The sequence below is a fragment of the Empidonax traillii genome, unplaced genomic scaffold (assembly GCF_003031625.1).
Source record: "Empidonax traillii isolate 1590-97213 ecotype Southwest subspecies unplaced genomic scaffold, ASM303162v1 scaffold111:size2041728, whole genome shotgun sequence".
Classification (NCBI taxonomy): Eukaryota; Metazoa; Chordata; class Aves; order Passeriformes; family Tyrannidae; genus Empidonax; species Empidonax traillii.
In genome coordinates, this window is record NW_020955304.1 from 1,828,873 (window position 1) to 1,849,379 (window position 20,507).

Below are 20,507 nucleotides of genomic sequence, written 5' to 3' on the forward strand. Positions count from 1 at the left end.
TCCACACCTTTAAATATTCATTGTTTATGAATGATATTCTAATTCTGTGGTCTGGACTTCTGTGAGTTTTGCCACCACAAGCATTTTTTGAAGCATCAAGAGCTCTTCTCTAATTTCACTTATTTAACTTTAATAAATAAGTCTGGAAATTATCCTTAAATGCATAGAAAAAGAGAAATCTGGGAGGATGGAATACACTGTAATACACTGGGATCCCACGAGAGGGTGCTCACAGATTTGCCAGTTTTCAGTTTAATGGACTTCCATTCACACCAGAAATTAAACCTGTATTCCATCAGGAAACAGAGCTTCCAAGACAGCACTGAAATTTTAAATCTGGATAGAGAGCAAGATGAAATTTAAAAAAAACCCCAATACTCTGTAGAGTAAGAATTGGGGTTTCTGAAGGGTTATACAGGGTCCTACCCTGATGACAGAACTGCCCCTGTGCCCAAGGGCAGCCCTGGTTGCTCAGCACCAAGAACGACTGAAATAGAAGTTCCTGCCTCGAAGAACAAAGTTCCGTTCTCCCAAAGCCTGTGGGACTGGGATTAGGATCTCCATGGCTGGACTGGGAGAGAGGAAAGGGAATGGGACTCCCTGCATCCCCAGTCTCTCCAAAGGCAGCTCGGCAGCACCTCTGCCCACGCTCCCCTGGATCTCCGCATCGCTCCCATCCTGGCTGGCACAGCACCCAGCTCGGTGGCACATACCCAGTGCAGCTCATGTCTCTCACCCCAACCCACACACCAGGGACTCCACTTCTTCAATTCTCCTTTTTGCCAAGCCTCCATGCCAGGACAAATTCCTGTGGGAACTATAGCAACAAATCCATCAGCGAACGCGATCGGTTAATCCCGCAATGAGGCCGCTGCTTTATTTAGGCAGCTGTGCGTGTTTCCAAAGGGATAGTGCAAATGCCAGGGCAATGTCACATTTCTCCTGATAATCTTTACCTTCTTGCATTGGTTTTTTTCAGGCTGGTATTTATGTCTGGAATTAAAGGACTGAATTCCCCTCCTCAGCAGGGAAAGCCGGTGGATACAGCCCAACGCTCCCAGCGCAGGAAGTCAGGAGCGCATTAAATCCAGACAGCAGCGAGAGCTGCAGACAGATTTAATGGCTACAGGGCAGTATCAGTAAATAATGCAGTGTCAGTGGGCAGCTCAACGGGGCTTAAATGCTGAAGCTTCCGAGATGTTTACACAAGCTGGAGTTCAAATTAGTAACTTTGACATCAATGATTAATGGCTAATGGACACTGTTACCATCATTTCTGTATTTACTGGCAGTTTAAAATCAATTCCCAGAGTTCAAATCAAAAGCTTTTGGCACAGCAGTAATTTGGTGGGATATTAAATACCAGATGTTAGAAATAAATAAAGGCAAACAGACTCCATTGTTTTCCCCGGCATCAGTACTGTGTATCAGTCGTGTTAACAGATCCGGTTCGTTAAGCTCGGGATGCAGGAAACAATTTCTGCTCCTGGTCACTGGGAATTTAGGGAGATCCAAGTGCTTGGCCACAGGGTCTCTCGGCTGTGAACAGATCGTGGGTGGCACTTCAGCAAGGCTGGGAAGGTGAAGCGCCAGGAAAAGGGCAGTTCTGCTTAGTCAGACAACAGCACAACTTCCCCTTCCAGTGTCTGATTGCACTCGCTTTCTTCATCCAGGAGATAATTGGTTCTGCTGTCTAGAAAGGTCCTTTTGAATTCAGGGATCAACTTGAAGTGCTCCCACCCCTCACTCCTTTGAACAGGGCTGAAACACCCACTACTCTGCCCTCAACTCTTCACCCCCAAGTCTCCTCTGAAGCACATTACCAAAAACAACGTGGTTTTTGTAAACAAACTCACTTATGGCCAGTTTTACTCAAGAACTAGGTGCCAAAATTATCTAGTTAGCAAAAATCCTGTATTTACACAAAAATAGTGGGCAGCTGTCTTTTACCTGCATTCCTGCAGACACACTCCTCAGACTCCCAAGTGAAACCTTGCACTTGTTGTGTGTTCAGTGACATTTCCCAAGCTTTTTTTTTAATAAAAAAACAGAATTTCAGGGCCTCTTACACTTCAACTGAACTTGTCAAAGTAGTTACATTTCAAGTGGGCAGAAGGACACTCTTTACAGAACATTTACAGAGCAGGAGATGACATTCTCCATGTGCTCACAAATGAAGCACCAATTCTTGCGTGCAGCTTTATACAATTAATTTTCGAGTGGCTCTTGTGTTAACAGTGGGATCCTCATCTACAGGTACTCCAATAATTTATTATTAGACACTTCAGAGGAATCAAAACATCCTTTTCCCTCGTAAGCTTTGCTCCACGAGGCCTTCTGCTCCTCCAGAACTCAAGTTTTAAGTTGTTTCTCCTTGCCCTGGCAGAGAAAATGCGCTCATTCCCCCTCCCTCGGCTGGACCCAGGGCTGAGCCACAGGAGCCAAGTGATCCTTGCTAGGCTGAGTGCTGGATTTAATTACAATTTAGACTGATTTAAAGACAGGGTGTTTCACATCACGATAATGAAAATACAATGTGAAACTTAGGCAAGAATTTTCTGGTCTTAAAATAATCCCTTTTCCTGAAATTCTGGGATTGTGCCCAGCATTGTAGTCCGATCTCCTCCCTGCAGATATCTCGCTGGTATTCTGTGATTGTCATTTGGGATGACATTTCTGCACAGGAAGTTCTGCACTGCATAATGAGTGGTCAGAGGGAGCAGTCCTCACTTGGGAGAGGATTTGAAGACGAAGAATAGGATTTTCTTCTTTCTGCTCAAGGGAACCGGACAGCAGTGTGTGCCCCAGGAGACTGGGGTGGCCCAAAAGCCTATTTTGTGTATTTACTATAAAACAAATGCATATTATAAATTCTAAACAACAACAAACCCCCCCTCCAAACCCAACTAGACACCTTTTCTTACCAAAGCTCCACCCAAATACACCACTGTCATTACACCTAAAACTGAAAACCTGCAAGAAAGGCCCCACCTGGGGCCTCAATTTCCGCATCCCTGCTCCTCATTGGACAGAGAGGGCAGGGAGGGGCAGCTGTCGCTTATTCCATCCAGGAATTCCTGGTTCCCAAAGTAACCAGGAGAATTTGTGGGGTCCCTGGGTTGACCACACAGTGTTGCACTGAAGCCAAACCCCTGCACAGCCACTCGTGGCTCAGGAAGGCAAAACTACTTTGCCAGTTCTTGACTATATAGACAGACCGAAAACAACAATTTTCCTTCTCCTTAAGAAAACCAGAAACCAGCAATTATAGAACAGGACTGCAATAAAACCTTATGTACTTACCTATAAATATTTCTAAGATTATAGCAATAATTTTTATAAATGGACAAAACAAGGGAAGGCAAATGCAGTGTAGCGTTGGGAAAACAAGTGGGAAAAACAGTGAATTGAAAAATACTAAAATGAAGCAAGAATTCACCTGAAAAGTGAGTGAACACAAATTTTCTCCAAATAATCTGGATGGTAGAAAGTGGCTGTTCAGCAAAGTGGGTGTTGAGCTGTTCACAGCTGAACAAGTTCACGGCCACCAAACCGAGCCCACCTGCTGCTGGTGAGATGGAAGAGCTGCCTGGGCACACTGAAGTGCCAAAACAACTTCTCCCTCACCCAAACCAGCGTGCAGAGACTTCTGCGAAGGGGAAAATGCATTTCTGATGCAAGAGAGGACAGAACACGAGTTAATCTAGTTTAGGATACACTACAATGACAGCCCTCCAGTTCAACCATCTCCCAGTACAGCCCTTAACACCTTCTGGATTTCTAGGTTTTCTAAAAATGCTTTGAACTGCAACAATCAAATACCCCTACTAAGAAATATCATCTTCAAAAGCATTTCCACTGTTCACACCTGACCTCTCTCCACTCTATGTGCCAGCTTTGATGTAATCACACATACATTTATATGCTCATTGAGATACAAACTTCCTTCAGTGACTAAAGCACTAATCCAGTGTTTTGTGCCTTGACCTTGTAAAGCCAAAGCAAGAGTGCACACTGTAACCTCTTGTTTCTCTTGAAACAGCAGCAGAATTGCTTCCCACTTGGAATCACAGAAGCATTTTGACTTACACATTCCTGACAGGTTTGCAGAACTGCAAGGGAGGACAGAGGTTCCCACACACCACCCTTATCACGCTCCCGTGTCAAGGGAAGCGCCGGGAAAACGGGGATGAGGAGGGCCCAGTGAACTTGCCCTCACACGTACACACAAACAAACAACTTATTAATAGGTCCATCAGCTGGGTTAATTACAGGTTGCACGGGGTATCTGCACAGATCAGACAACACACCCAGGAGAGCACGAGCTCCACGTGTACAGCTGCTGGTTGCCACACCGGGCTGTGTGAGTGACCCCACGTTACAGAGGAGCTGCTCGCTGATTGTTACCTCAGCAGCAAGGCCTGTAGGTGTCCTCGGAGCCCTGGACACACTGTGGGTGAGTGGGTACAACTGGGGAATGGGGAGTCACTGTCCAACAGCCGAGCCTTCCCCTCCAAGGGCACAGGAGAGGTTGAGGGGCAGGACAAGGATTCAGGGACTGAGGATTCTTTGCTGCTGTGTGGGGCTGGCACTGCAAAGTACCACTCCTTCTGCAGAGACAAACCAGTGCCCCTTTCCCTTCAGCAGCAGTGCCTATCCCACAGCCCTGAATCCAGGGAAATGCTGACCTCCAATTATGTTGTCAAACAGAAAACACAAGCTCTTTACAACATTAATCCACGAAACTTTAAAAAGAAACTATTTCTGGACAGATGTAACGTGACTTTAGTAATTTTTCTTCTTTTTTTCCTCTGAGAGAAGGACCGCTCTTTGCACCTCTGATCCACGATTTCAGTTTTAACCCCAGAGCTGTGTACCTTCACCTAGGAATTTTTTTTGGGGGGGGGTGGGTTTGTTTGAAGGACAGATAAAAATTTTCTGTTTGGATTCTGGTAGCCCTGCGAGGGGAGGCTCATCCCAAGGAACAGTGGGAGGAGCAAAACGTTCCCGAGCCAGGCACCACCTCAGCTCCCCCTGCTACTCCCCGTTTACCTGACTGAGACGACGAGGGACAGCACTTCCAGCAGGATGGCCACCACGAACACGGCGACGGCCGCGGGGGGCGGAGGGGACGCCACCATGCCGTGCCTCAGGAAACACGTGATGGAGAGGATGAGGAAGACGGTGGTGGACAGGAACACGTCCAGGAGAGAGCTGAAGGTAGCGCTGGCGAACGTCTTCACCGGAGCGTTGTTTTTAACCTGTGGGGTGATAAACAGCAGCTCCAAACAACAATAATAAATAAAGAAGTTTTGGCCACTTCATTAATCCAGTGTAAGGAGTGTTTGGACACAAGAGGCAGAAGAGGTGGTGCCGTGGCTGTCACAGTTCCCTGAGAAGACTGTGTTGAAAAAAAGCATTGGCAGCACAGCCCCCAGGCTTGAGGTGATTTTTTACACACTATCATGATACAGAAATAAAATAACACAAAAATTGACTATTCTGTGCAAAGAAACATGAATATAATTACTAGCAGATAAAGCTGTGAGACATTTTCTTCAATGATTTCAATTACAAATAATAGCAGATTTTACTTTTTAGCCTTGATGGGTCTTTAAGAAAACCCTCCAAACACCTCCCCACAGTAACAGCTCCTGTGGCAGGGTTCACATCTCCCCTCCAGACCATTAAAAGCAGCCACTGGGACCGTGTGTAATCCGAATTGATCAGAGCTCAGGACACCAAGTCCTGCTCTTCCATAACCTCTCACCACACATTCTCACTCCATCGTGTCCTGGCCCAGTGCTTGTGCAGCTGTGCTGGTGCTACTGTGGACAGCCCAGCTGAAAACCAGACCATGAGCTCCACATCCCAGCTCACTCGGACGAGCTCAGTTTTAGGACTGTCTGTATCTGCCCCAGCGACCACAGAAAGCAAGTTCCAAAGACAAACAGAAATTATGTTATCCATGTCAACAGGAGGGCACCCAGTTGGAGGGTTCTGGTTTCATCTGGAAGTTTCCTTTGCTCCTCGGAACACTTCCTGTACTTGGCAATATTGGGAAACCAACTTGTCCCTCATTTGTACCTCTCTGCCACCCAAAAAATTCAGCCAGCATCACTTGCCAAGATTACCTTTTAACCTGAACAGCAGCAGAATCCTGTTCTCACACCGAGTCCCACCCATTGAATTAAGGGAAGCAGCACCGTATCCCCAGGTGATGGTGTTAAAGATGCTCTGACAGTGCTAAGGAGTGCCTTCATTTCCCAACAAGAACAGGCTAAGCAAGCTCTTGGGAAGCAGAGCTGACTCGGGAGAGGGATCACAACCCGAGCATGCAGCTGGCACTGTGTAATTAGAGGTGAATTCAGGGGTGCTGGAAGTTACTTTCAGCAGCAGTTGACTGCCAGGCAATTAGAGAACTAGGAGTGCTGACAACTCTTTTCACTCTCCAAGAGAAGATTTTGTTGCTGTTTCGGACCAGTACTCTGCTAATATTAAGGCTTTAAAAGGTTTTTGCCCCAGTGCTGCAGAGTTACTATTAGAGAGTGAAGATTCCTATTTCCAGGGAGATTTATATAACCATTTTCAAATTAATGGCTTACTACTAACAAAATGCACAGACCTCATCGGTGCTCCTTCTAGGAATTCCCTACATATCCCCATTAACAGGTCAATCTGTATATGTTTGATTATTACTACTTCACTTCCCTTTCCAACCTTTCCATTGGAAACAACTTGATTTACTATTTCCTGTATAGTTTTTGCCAATAAACCAGTATGCCATGGGAAGTTTCTCCCTGTTGTTGCTACAGGAGCTTTGTGCAGATGCCATTAGACTGTTGTGCTGCAGGATGAGTGAACAAAGTGAACAGACTGAACTGCAACACAGCTGGGCTTTCCTCTGGCAAAACAAATTAAGTTAGGTCTCACCTGGAAGTATTGCAAAATAAGCAAATAGGGGCTATTGGCAGGGAGAACACGACAACCCTGCCCAGAACTGAAAGCAACGAGCAGCAGAAGCAGAAATCCCACCTGCCCTCAGATGTAGGACATACCACTGGGAAGAAAGGAAACCAACACCTACATTTATCCCAGTGCAGTTCTGGGATCAACCACACTAACAGCTCTGCACTGCTGGAAGGGAAGGGCCCATTTCCCTTCCTGCTGCCAGACCCTTACCTTGGGCTGGCTCTGGCATCTGCAGACCCCCCCTGAGAGCTGCAGGTTCCACACAGCAGAGAACAGAGGGATGGGAAAAGAAAGAGCCCCAGACAGAAAAACAAACCATGAATATTTTATGGTGGGCCAGTAAATGAACTGCTCACGGCAGGGGGGAAGGCTGGTAAGCACCAGAGCCATTAGGAGGAGCAGAGAGGAGGAGGAACAGGAAGGACAGAGCAGAGCAAATGCCTTCTTTTGGCAGCAATTTTTCAGCTGCGGGTGAAAACGCAGCCTCGGTTCTAACTGACACCTAATGTCACTTTATGTAAATGCCAGTTCCTATCAGCCAGGCTGGGATATCCACTGACATGGAAAGACTGTGATATTATTAGCTCCCAAGGGAATTGAGGACTTGTTATGCTCAGTGCAGAATCCTGGAGCACTGAGTTCCTCACAATTTACTCACTGCTCTTTACAATCCCCCAGTGTTTCTGAATGCAGCACTCCTATGGAATTTGAGATCAGCACAGGTTTAGGTTCCACAGGGGTAACTGTGGGGCTGTGACTTGAAAAAAAAAATCCAATTCCAAGCTGCCATTTTCAAAGTTGGGATATCTGATGAGAAGGCAAGTAGCATTGGGTCCTTTACTGACATGGTTCCCTGGCTGATGTGGAGCCTTAAAACATTAACCTGAACAAGGAGAAAAGGCAAGTGAGAAGTAATCAGTGAACCTTGGTGGACTGTGAGGATGGATTTCTAGCCCAAATGTAAGACTAGATTTGGAGTATGGGGTATGTTGATGCTCCAAGGGCTGGAACCCCCCTGACTCTGGAGACAGGCTGGGGGAGCTGGGGGTGTTCACCTGGAGAAGAGAAGGATCCAGAGAGACCCATGGCAGGGGGTGAAAACAGAGGAGCTTTAAGGTCCCTTCCAACCCAGACCAGTCTGTGATTCTGTGATAAAGTGAAAGGAGACTGTTTGCAGAGCAGCAATACCAGCAGTAAATCTACATTTGACATTTCACGGCCCTTGTCATCAACCACAACGAGATGTTTTGAAAAAAAAAACCCCAGAAAACGACAGAAAGTTACTTAGATGGATCACAGAAGGAAAGCAATGGCAGGAGAAACACACCTCTTCCTGGTAGCTCGTCCTGTAGGCCATCTCCAAATCCTGATCCAGGAAGTTCAGGCTCAGCTTGTTAATAGGTGGTTTAAAGAAATAATCTTTCATGAGGCTAAAAAAAAAAAAAAACAAGAAAAAAAAAGACAACATAAACATCAGTTTTTTCAGCTGTACCTCTTCCAGACCCCCCTCTGCTCTGTGGTTGCTGTTTCCAGGGATGCTGGACCTTGGTTTTGAAGTTCCTTTGGCTTTTCTCTGCTCTTGATCACCAAAGTACCCCCTTAGTCACAGCACTCACTCAGTCAAAGGAAATGTTCCAGCAAAAAAAAATGAGACAGCAAACTTTTTTACTTTCAGGAAGAGACTAACAAGTCCTTCAAGAAACTTAACAGCTCTCACTCCAGATGACTAGAGATAATTGCAATATAAGCCAGCAAACAGTAAAGGTTAATTGGTGCTACAGAGGCACAACCTCAGGAGACACGTGGCTGTGGGATATTTGTGCCTTGGGTGGAATTCTATTGCTCAGAGCAAGCCAAGGATGACAAAGGTGACAAATTGTTAGGGGGAAAAAAAAAAACCCATTGTCCATTTTAGAAAACAGCAGTTTCTCGTTATTTCAGACACTAAAATAACTCAGTAACTCGACTGGTAAAACACTCCCTTAAGGATCTGGGCTGCAAAGAAATGGAACCTGAGCAGACAGAGAGCTCAGATTTACTGCTGAACAGAGGATTTAAAATGACCAGAATCATCAACAAAGCCAGTGACAAATAATGACACCAGCTCAGAAGGGCTAAGGCACCCAGAGGCAGCATCTACCAGAGGGTGCTTATGCCCTCCTTCACCTTCTCTTCCAGTGTAAGATGCAGGAAAAAATCAAAATAAACAACAAAAAACAGGCTTCAGTCATTGAAAAATTGTTTATATTTCCGATCCTCTGGAGGAAAAATAGAAAGTTGAGTTTTGCATGAGTTGTAAGAGGTTTATGAGCGAAGTTTCCTAAAGACAGCCCTGGCACTTGATCTGCAACCCCCCTTTTTTTGTTTCTTGAGCAGGTGTCAGAGAGCTGAAAGGACTTAGAGATGCACAGGAGGTCAAACCCTCAGCAGATGAAGAAGCTGAAAGATCCTACAGAGCCTCTCTTTGGGGAAGGCTGGTTATGGGTTTTTTTCTGCTCAGTTTTACTGAACTCTTGGCAGAGGGGTCTTTGGGAAGTACAAGCTCCCCAGCACACAATGGCATGTGGGAAGCACTTCTTTAAACTGCAATGCAAGACCAACCAAACACAAATCCTTAGACTGATGCCAGAGAAGACAAAAGACTCTAACCATGAATATGGTTGATACTTTATAACCTTGGCCCTGGCCAATATATTGAGAACACCAGGATACCCTGGAAGAATGACAGGACACATTCACTTGAGTCACCCTTCTGTCTGTCATTACTCCTTGTCTTCGTTCCTCCCCTCTCTTAGATCATCTAAGAGCATCTTATAATAAGAATTTTAAAAGCTTTTGGTTGTTTGTGTTTTTTTTTTTTTTTTTAAGATTGTTGAATTCCCTTTCTTCCTCCTGGGAAGCTCAACAGAGGATGGTGACGTTGTGCTGGGTGATGTCAGAGGAACAATCCAGCTTCCAGGGCAGCACGAAACAGAAGGTGCTGCAGGATGGAACCGGGGAGAAGGCGGCATTCCCAGTGCCAATCCAGCTCCACGTCAACCCACGTCTGTCCCAACGAGGAAAATCCCACTTGACTGAACAGGGGGAGCTTCATCCATCCCTGGGTCTCTGCTCTGGAAGTCTAAAGAGATTATTGGAAGTACTGCCCTGATCAGTTCATGAGTACTTGTTTCTTGTACTTCAGGAAGTTTATAACCTAAAGAATACTTAATTTTTCTTGGAAATAAAAATCCCCAAAATGAGAATCCTTTAAGGATGTTCCCAATGAAATTAAGTTCAAACATTCTGTGCTCTTACAATACAGTTTTCTTTTAAAATATAGAGTAATGTGCAGATTACAATGAACAGTATTTTTACAGTGATTGCAGTAAAGCCAGGCTCAAAGCTCAAACCATACCCTGTTTGTCAAATACGTAGACACAAGTTGTAAGAACTGATACCTTTTCATGGAAGTATTCTTCTGTAATTCCTAATACAAACGTGCCACACTAAGACTCTCTTCATTATTATTATTTTTAAAGGCAGTGCTGAGGTATCAGCTCCAAGGTTAAATCTCAGCCTGCAAAGACACTCCCAACCACACAGCTAAAGCTCTAGAAGGAGACTGGAAATGAAAAATATCACCAGTGTCCAGCATTTCCTCAGGACAGCTTCCTAATGCAGTGTCCAAGCTCCTGAATCCCCCCAAGGACACGTGTAACCCTTCCTGGCTCTGCAGGAAGCCTGTGGGATTAATTTCTGCACCTTAGCATCATATCTGGGTTAAGTACTTCCTGGCAACAGGAATGATCTGGAAATGCCCTGCAGTGGAAATTGCTGCCCAGTGCTCAGGGAATGTCACTTGGCCGCTGCTGGGTTTGCAGCAACGTCAAACCAATGCAACAAAACCCACTGAAAATGGGGAATCCTGTGAAATGACACCTCCAATTCCACGTCCAAAGATCCTCACAGACGCTCGATTTGTCAGGACCAACAATTATGTTTTACAGTAGGGGATCAAGAACGCTCTTAAAAGGACTTATTCCACATAATTTCTCATTGAGAGATGTCGAAAAGATCAGTGTAAACCAGTAGGCCTAAAGCATTTTGCTTAGAGCTAATTAATCAGAAGATTATTTTTGGAAAGTTATGTTTACACGAACTGAGCTCGGCAGAGAAGTTTCCGTGGCAACAAGAAATGGCCCACTTAATATGGTAATGATGATATTTAATTGAGCCCAAAAAAGAGCCAGGCTTTGACTGATCTCAAATCACAGTTCTGCTTCTTCCTTTTTTTCCGAATCAGAGAGAATTATCCATTTTGGGAGTGCGGGAGGAGAGCACTGGGAAACCAGGAGCTTGAGCAAAGTATCTTCAGCAGACCCACGGCATAAATTAGGCCTCTTCTATAAGTTAAAGTTTGCAGCGTGCTGGTTACATTTTAAACAACAATCCTGTTTGTTCTTGCTGATTTCTGCCAACACTTGGACTTTCCCGATCCAACTGCCCTCTAATATTTGAAAATATCAGCTAAACACCAACTCTCAGCCCCCAATGACAGACCACACACGGAGAAGAACAATAAAGGAATCGAAGTTTGAACTGAATTTGACCACAGGAGAGAGGGAAACTGAGAAAAACTGGATAAGAGATTGGAGAGGGAGTCCTGTCCTTTGCTCTCACCTCTCCCTGCCTCAGTCCTGTTTCCAGTTCAGGTGATGGTGTCCCTGTTCCAAGCAGCCCACAGCAGTTTCGAGGATATTTAGACAAAACACTCTCGATTTGAGTGGAAGCAGTGAAACAAAAATAAGAATAGCCATAGATAATAACAAACTCGAGTTATCTGTTTAGTTGCTCCAGTCAAGTCACTGTCATAACAGGGGATAAATCATTTTGTGTTTATAAAAATCCCACACTACTGAATTTTGGAGAACATTTCCTCTGCCCAAAGTGTTTTTTTCTTCGTTTGAAACAGAGAGAGAAACTACCTTTACAATATGTGAGTAGGTAGCAGTTCCATGAGAATTCTCTCCTATTAATTCTGTTTTCAAGCCCAGCATGATTCCTAGGTGTTAGTCACACAATGTTATCAGATGTTGTTCTTTTGCTATACAAAAACGCGAGTTCTGTGGTTCAGATTTCATGTCACACCTTAAATTGCAGAGGAAGGCACGAGCTACGTGCGTTTAGACAGCTTTCGATTGTCAAGATAGGGCTGAACTTTGTGACAAGTGATTTAAAGAGCAATTTCCTCTTCCAAGGTTCGACTGAAGGAGGACTGCTCACCATGGAAGCGATGGAAAAACTGGCTTCACATATTTCTAAACAATGTTTCTGATATCAAATTCCTACCGCAGTTTAGGCAGAACAAAGACTAAAATCAGGAAACGTGTAACGTGTTGCATGTTAACAGTAATTAGACAGAAAGCACACAAACGAAGACTAAAGATATGGGGCCCTGGCACTGTCTTATAACTTCTACAAGATTTTTACACTCCATTTTCCTTACCTGTCCTCTTTAATCACATCCACAAAGTGAGCATCTGTCTTTTCTCGGATGTTTTTGAACCTCAGAGGGAGGAGAGCTGACTGATCCAGGCTCACTCCGCCCCACCGTCCTTTCTCCTGCAGCATTTCATACAGAGAGGTCTGACTGTTGCTGAGCTTTTCCTCCTGTGGAGGACTCAGAAGTCCATTCTGAGTCTTGGGACTGTGTCCTCCTGGAGCCTGGGTGGCAGGAAGGAAAAAATACACAGGGAATGTCAATGGTTGAGAGGGTAAATAGATGAGATTTCAGGGAGCAAAAGCTGAAAGCAGCTCTTCCTCAACACACTGAGTTCTGACCTGACCATGTCAAAGGCCAAACTCCACCTGCCTTGAATCCATCCCCATCTCCTCTGGATGTATCTCCTCCATGTTCTGCAGGCACATCCCTATTTAGGTGTCTTTTCGCTTTTTCTGTACCGACTTTCCAAGGAGCAGAAAAGGATTTTCACACGTGCAGTGACAACCAACCACAGCCCCGAATTCCACTCACTTATCTTACGGTCAAGATTCCCCTAAAAAGCTTTTTAAATACCCACATCAGCTGTGCTGACTTTCCATAGATCAGGAGCCAACTCACTCTGCCAGGCCTTGCTGATCCTTCCACTACAGCCCTGCTGCTTTCCCAGAGCTTCCTCCTCTCTGCTACCTGTGGGAAGAGCCCTTTTGTACATCTCATCATCCTACCAAAAAAAAAAAAAAAATCCTACAAATTAAACTACATTTTCTTCACTGACTGAGGCATACTTCTTCTTTCTGGTTTGGTTGGGTTTTTTTTTTTTTTTTTTTTTGCCTTTGTATTAATTAAGACTGCAGTGTTAATTCTGACACCAGGCTTAGGTACAGCGTCACCAATTCTGCTTTCACTCGAGAACACAAATTACTTTTAACCAAAAATCATTCTATTTGCATGGAGCCTGGAGTTCCTTCTTTTACATTTTGTTTGACCTAGACCAACATGCACTGAAGCAATTCCAAAAGAATTAGATAACTAAGTGTGGTTGGAATGAAAATGAACTGCAGTTAGTCAGGATCATTTTCAAATGCAAACACAGAGCAAACTTAGCATATTTGAATGTTCATCTCCCCCTCCATGTCTTATCACTTATCATGTAGCATTTTATCCTCATCCTGAAGCCCACTCATGACAGAAGTTTCTCCATTCCTGCCTGTACAGCTCTGACAAGCTCCTCCAGAAGACTATTCTTGGATGCCACCGCAGTGACCATAAATAAATACCATAAATATCATCACCACCCCAACCACACGCTGAAATATGTTACTGACATTGTAAAATCAACTTAGTTAAACTTAAAAAGTATCTGGTTTCTGGTTGCCCAGGCAAAATGAATTCAGTTTCCTTGTGTAACCAATCCTGTGAAGCAAACGAGGCACTTGGACAGGGACAGGTAAAGTGAAAGGTGCAGGCACAACCAGGGGAGATGCAAGGCCAATGGAGCAGCAGGAGAACCTCGTGCAGGGAAGAGGAGGAACCACTCAGGCTTGGCTCCCTGTCCCAGCCCAGACCTCCAGAGCTAAAGCCATAACAAGGTGTGTTGGAACAGTTCCCTGGAGTGACAGGAAAAGCAGGAGCGAGGTGGGTTGTGCTTCCCCTTCCTTCCTCCCTCCCAGGGGGACGGTGGGATCCTGGGGCTGCCCCAGCGAGGTGTGAGCCCGAGAGCCACGTGCTGGGAGCCAGGAGATGGAAGGATTCCCAGTCTAGTCCCTTCTAGCCCTCACAACAGTTGTTTTGGCAGCGTGCAGGTGTTCACTGCGCAGCGACGGCAGCCGAGGAAGGAATAGGAAATTGGGTGGTTTCCTTGGTGTGCTGCCAAGGCTTTGCTACAGACCATAATAAGCAGGAGGGAAAGGTGATTTCAGCCACACATATCCCAGCAGGGGCAGACCAAGAGCCCTCTTGGACGGGGAGGTGCTGCTTGGGACAGAGGCATGAGGACTTCTCACATAAAAGGTTCTTTCTTTCTAAGGGAAAACATTCAGCAGCTTCCAAGCAAGTCCTCCTGCATCCCTACCCAGCCTGCTCAGAGGGAACGTGGATGTGGAGCACAGGGCATCCTGCAGAGCCAGGAGAAACCCCCTGGTTCGGAGAAAAGGAGAACTAACAAAGGGAAAACAAAGAGGACTGACCAACAAGGTGCTGGTGAAGGGTTTTCTTTTCTGGTGGGGGTGTTTTTTTTATATTTATGCTAAGGATTGTATTTGCTCAGAGCACTTCCCAGAACAACCAGTTCATTTTGCTATGATCAGCTCAAATAAAAGATCTGGACTCCTGTGCACTGTCTGCTCTCCCTGCTGCTCTTCAAGATCATCTGGAAAAATGCAGCGAAAATTTCTGCTCCTTCAAAGAAGGTCAGCGTGGACTTTCTCTTTAGCTCCTTGGCAAAGGCTCAAATCCCCAAGAAAATTCTTTCCTTCAGTCAGCTCAAGGTTTCCCTGTGCTGTCTCCACTCTGTTAATCTTTACAGGCAGGGATTAGAGCATGAAACTGTTTGTGTAGGAGAAAATCCCTCTTTATTAAACGTTGTGAGCTCCAGTGTTACTGTGGCTTCTGAAGGCAACAGGCCATACGGGTTCGCCTGAGAACTCATGATGTGAGAGTTCCCTCTCATCAAAGGACAGGGAAGCCCCAGAGGCTGTTGGGACCCACAAAGGTCCCAGGATGTGTTCAAACACCAGTAACATTCCCAAAAGGCAGGGGACATGAGGGCAGCATGTGGTACGGAAAGGGAACAGGATCCAGTGATGAGTAGAAGGAGCTTACGGCTCTTTTTCCCAAGAGACCAGAAACTTGAAGGAAGATTTGGAAATCAAATGCCACAGTCACTTAGTGCATGTGGCTGTTCTTTAAGCTCTCAGTTTAACAGGCACCCCAGACTTACTGCAGAGCCACGCAACAGCTCCAATTTTTGGCTGAGTAATAACCAAACCAAGTCCAAGAAGGACGTGCGATTTGGTCTCCACTAACGTGTTTCTTCCAGTGAAATTACAGCCCTTTTCCTCTGCTCTGCACAGGCCTTCTCCAAGCAGGGTCAGATGACTGGCTGATTCACACACACGAAGCCAGTACAGCTGCAGGAGGAAGGAACTTGAAGGATAATTCCAATGAAGACATCGCCTGACACGGGGCAGTCGGTACCTGAGGACAGTCTCTGTCTGCAGTTGGACCCTGGAGATCCCCGGCACGTGGGCAGAGGCAGCCCGGAGAAGAAACATCTCCTGCCTACCTGCAGGAGATCTCCCAGGGTTTTTGTCTTAAAGATCTCGTGCTGGTTTGAGAGCAGTGAGTGCTGGCCACTCTGCTCCACCTCCCTCAGGGCTGAAGGGATTATCATTTGACTCTTTTCTTAGGCTGTTTCCTGGGAATCCTGGCACAGAACTGCTGGGTAACACACCCCTCCAGCCCAGTGAGGCAGGCCTTGCTTCTGAGCTTACAATTTAAGCATGAGACAACAGGTCAAGTACAGACAGAGAGCAGGGAGACAAACACAGATTAACACAGTGGCTCAGCAGTGGAGTAAGTGCTGGCAAGGTTTTCAATCACCTTCACAGGCGAGAAGAGTTGTAAGACGGACATGAAGAACAAGCCTGCTGCCTCAGAGTGTGTTCATGAAGCGATTCACCCCGAGGAGGGAAAGCATTAAACTTATTTGAATATATAACAGCCAGGTGACGAGCACTGGTCCCCAGTCTGCATTTAGGCAGGAGATTAATGTTCAGGAAGGAGAGGTGACAGTCAGAGCAGAGGCTGTGAAGGCCACGGACAAGATGACAAACAGGCATGGCAGAAGAATTAAGTGGCTTCAGGAAAGCAACCGTGGCAGCAGCACGAGGAATACAAAAGATGCCGTATTTGTGGTCAGAAAAGGATGCAAACTGACTGAAAGCTGTGAATTGCAGCTGTGTGCATGAACAGGAATGGCAGAACACATTGACAAGACACATCACTCGTGGTGAGGTGACACAGCCCACTGGGGCAAGGCATGGAGAGCCTGGCAGTGCTGCTTGTGCCTCCTGAGTAGCCTCAGCATAACTGAAAGAGTCCAAATTTTAGGTCCTTCTCAATATCAATCCAAGCCCACAAAATCACTAAAAATTCTGAAAATTGAGGCAGGGGGACTTGAACTAAATTAGAGAACACAACTGCCCCAAACCAAAATCCGTTCTGCTGCTCCAGGGCTCGAATAAAGGAACAGCGGCGCAAAAATGAGAAAGCTGAGGGAAGCAGAGGAATAAGGGAAAGGAAGGGGAGGGAGAAATATTTAAATTACCTTTGTACTGTTTTTATGCTCATCCTGACAACCATTTTGGATAGCTCCTTCCTCTATGCTGACATCGCAGTGGGGAGCAAGGGTGGTACTACATGAAGGGCAAGGCTGCAATGAGACAAAAAAATTTTAGCCAGGAATGTTCTGGTGTCCTTGTAGTATTATGCAATTTGTAATTCGGTCCACTCGTATACTTGCAGCATGGTTAAAAGATAAACAGAGCTACAGAATGGGAAGCAGGGAGCAAAATTGGACTGGAACAGAATGCACCGTTTCAAAAATAAATCACAGATTTGCTGTTTACTGGAGCTAAATCTAACCCAGGAAAGCTTCACTGGTGCAAGATCACAGATAGACTGTAATCGCTGCATACTGTACAGGACCTCCCCAAGAGGAGTAAAATGCTCTTTAGTAGGTGGAGTGCAATTTTCTCGTGTAAAAACTGCCTGCAAAGGGACCTGAATGGCATTAGGAGTGAAGAGTTAGCACAAAATGCAGCAAAATCCAGAAAAAGCACAAAACAGAGTGATGCATTATGAGCAGTACAGGGAAATGGAAAGCAACAAATCTGAAACTAATAAAGGGAAACACTTTTTCACACAGAGCTCTAAGGCAGGGGAGTGGAACTCAGGCTGTTGTATGTAGTTGAAGCCAAACACTCAGCCAGTGTCACAGGGAACACGGAAAGCAGACCCATCGGGATTTCCACTGGTTCCAGGTTGTGCATTTTGGAAGCAACCTAAAATGTTGCACTTGAGCTTTTAAAGCAAGCTAATTCCTTCGAGTTAAAACGTGATCTTCTTCAGGGCAGTTAACCCCAAAACTGTGTCTTCCAAGATCTTGGCTCTTTCCTCCAGTCCTGGCAGTGCAAAGGCAGGACCCTGTGCTTGAGCCCTCTTGGCAACTCCCCTGCTCTGGAGATGGTCACTGTGACCAGGCTCACCAGAGGTCTGCTGTTCATTCACCCCATGTTCATTTTAGCTGTTTTTTCTGGGCTCAGCAGGGGCACATTCAAGTCTCTCTAGTCCTGGTCCAAACCCACAACGTCTGCCTTCAGGTTCTCTCCCGGTTTCAGACACCAGTGTGTTAAGTCTTTTCAGAACTGACTCTTCATCCAAAGCCCCGTTTCTATCTCTGGTGTCATGCCTGAAATTGAATCACCCAGAATGTTTCATTCTCAGGTCTTTCTCCCAGCCCACTCTCCCTGTGACTGCTGACCCATCTCACCACTCCCCAACGCCTCTCAAAGGCCTTCATGAGGACCCTGAGCCTTCTCAGGAGCCAGCAGACCATCGGATCTGCTGCTCCTCAGGGGCACAGTCCAGGCTGGAGCACTGAAATTACTCAGTTTCCCAACTGGCATCAGATAAGCAACTTACATCCACTTCTGAACCTGCACAATCTGAACAAACACCAGCACAGCTGAAGAAACTACGAAGTCGGTTCTTAAACAGTTGTGTTTAAAAATAATCTTGGACTAAATGCCAAGAATGTCTTGACCACTTTGTGGAAGGCATTATTAGATGGCTTGAAAAATAAACTGGGAACGGGCTAACAAGCCCTCTAAACTCCTAGAGGGTCAGTTAATAGATTTATCCATGGCAGAAGTCAGTCAATGGCAACAAAACCCAAACACCCCCAGCAATAAATAAAGAAAATACTCCCTGTTTGATCTTGCTAATAAATGAGGAAGGTCACCTCAAACACTCAGCTCCCAGGGTTAAACCAGGAGACAAAGGGCTGGGAAAAGCAGCCTGACCCTTGGGAAGAGGTGGAAGTCCCTCTGACTGTCCCTGTGTGTTCAAGTCAACATCATTAAGCTCCTTCCCTATTGCAGGCACTCACAGGGCTCCGTGTGCTGTGACCTCACTGCCATGAATAAAACATTAATGCACTGCCAGCAAACAGCCAGACAAGCAAGAGGACTTTCTGTTTTCATACCAAGCAATGATTAAAACATTTTTACAACAGCTTATGACTGCCTGTCAAGTGAGGCATTTCATTAAAGATAATAGGGAAAATAAACTGATACCAAACCTGCTTAAGCAGGTTACAGCGTTTTCGTTCAAAAACCAGCTGCTATTATAGACTTAATTACTTAGAGTTTTAGCCTCTGTCTTCACCATTTAATTACATACATTCACTTTATTGATACCCTCATTTACTACAGTTTCCAGTTAAATGAACTACAGAGACACCAGAGGAGGAAACGCAATTCCTTTCATGGATCAAGTACTGCTGCGTTCTCCCTCCTGACTTTCCTTTACATTTGTTCAAGCCCCAAATGTGAAAGTCATCCTTGGCATCCAATATGGCCACTTATTCCCTTTAAAGCAAAAATATTTCATCTTGCCTGTAATTTTGCCCCTCCTACTTAAGTCTCTTTTGCAGAGCTGGAGTCATCTCCTCCTACACTGACACTGTTTACAGCTTTGTATTTAAAACAGTCGCACATAAGTCATGATTCTTTTGCAAATTATTATCTCCAGACCCTACCAGGGAGCTGCAGGCTTTAAAAAAAAAAACCCCAGCACACAAAATCCCAAAGGCTGTAAAAAAGAAACCCACTCCTTTTCAAATATTGGGCATGATCTGTGATTAAACTGCAGTTGTTCTTTGTGGACATTTTTTGATATTCATATTTATTTAAACTGAAAGAGGGCAAATTTAGATTAGATATTGGGAAGAAGATTTTTACAATAGGAGTGGTAAAACACTGGCACAGGCTGCCCAGAGAAGCTGTGGCTGCCCCATCCCTGGAAGTGTCCAAGGCCAGGCTGGACGGGGTTTGGAGCACCCTGGGCTGGTGGAAGGTGGAATGAGATGAGCTTTAAGGTCCTTCCAACCCAAACCATTCCATGACTCTGTGACTGTATCAGCAGAGAGAAGGCTGGTGCACCTCCACCCTTGTGCTGTGGAGCCTGGAATACCCGTTCCATGTTTGAGAGGCAAAGCCACTCTGCACTCCTGTGCTGACATTACAGTCTCAGAACACGTTTTCAAGCCCGTGCTCAGCACTCACAGGATTGCTCCACCACTCCATGGCATCCACCATACAGGTGCTTATCAGACTCCAGGGAAACCTGGGCTGGAGTCATCCAGAATTCACTCCAGCGTCAGGGAATTGTGAGGCTGCTTGAGAAATCCCTGGCCAGACGAGCAGCGCTCAGGGTGATGAGTAAAACCAGGCAGCTACAAACTCTCTGCAGTAGCTGAGGCACAACAGGGTATCCAAGGCAGCTGAAACTGAGCTGGCACTTGTCCGAGAAGCTCTTCTTAGCAGCTTCTTTTAGCTTCTCCTTCCCTCCCTCAGACAGTCACGCTGGCACTCCTGCACTGTACAGACCATCACTGAGCATTTAAACACTCCAAGAGCCAGGAGCTGGATTTGGACGATGCCTGTGGGTCCCTTCCAACTGAGGATACTCCAAACAGCAATTAACACCATGCAACAGCCCCAGAGCAGAGAATCAGGGACAAGGCAGCAAACAAAGCATAGTGGGGCAGCAACGTGCTCCACACCACCAATCAGCTGCTTAGGGACGGTGGTGCAGCTGTACCTGCCCTAAACCCCACGTTTTAGAAAACACAGAGCTGATCCTTAACAACAGACTTCATTTTGGACCTGGATCATTTTAACCAGTGCCACTGGAAGTTTGTATATAACAACTTTATCACACCCCAGCTGAAGGTGGGGGTCAGTCCTGGACTTCACTGTAGTTTCAG

General features: G+C 45.7%; 1 protein-coding gene across 2 annotated transcripts in view; it reads right to left on the reverse strand.

The window, feature by feature from the left end:
• Positions 1-20,507, reverse strand: part of ADCY9 (adenylate cyclase 9) — an 81,943-nt gene that overhangs the window by 15,469 nt on the left and 45,967 nt on the right. Inside the window, exons 3-6 of one of the 2 annotated variants that reach the window (XM_027882777.1) lie at positions 16,785-16,889; positions 12,461-12,678; positions 8,300-8,402; positions 5,053-5,261 (exon numbers count right to left, since the gene is read on the reverse strand). In XM_027882777.1, coding sequence (XP_027738578.1) covers positions 5,053-5,261; positions 8,300-8,402; positions 12,461-12,678; positions 16,785-16,889 — 635 coding nt within the window. The remainder of the gene's footprint in view (positions 1-5,052; positions 5,262-8,299; positions 8,403-12,460; positions 12,679-16,784; positions 16,890-20,507) is intronic. The other variant, XM_027882778.1, reaches the window with a different exon arrangement.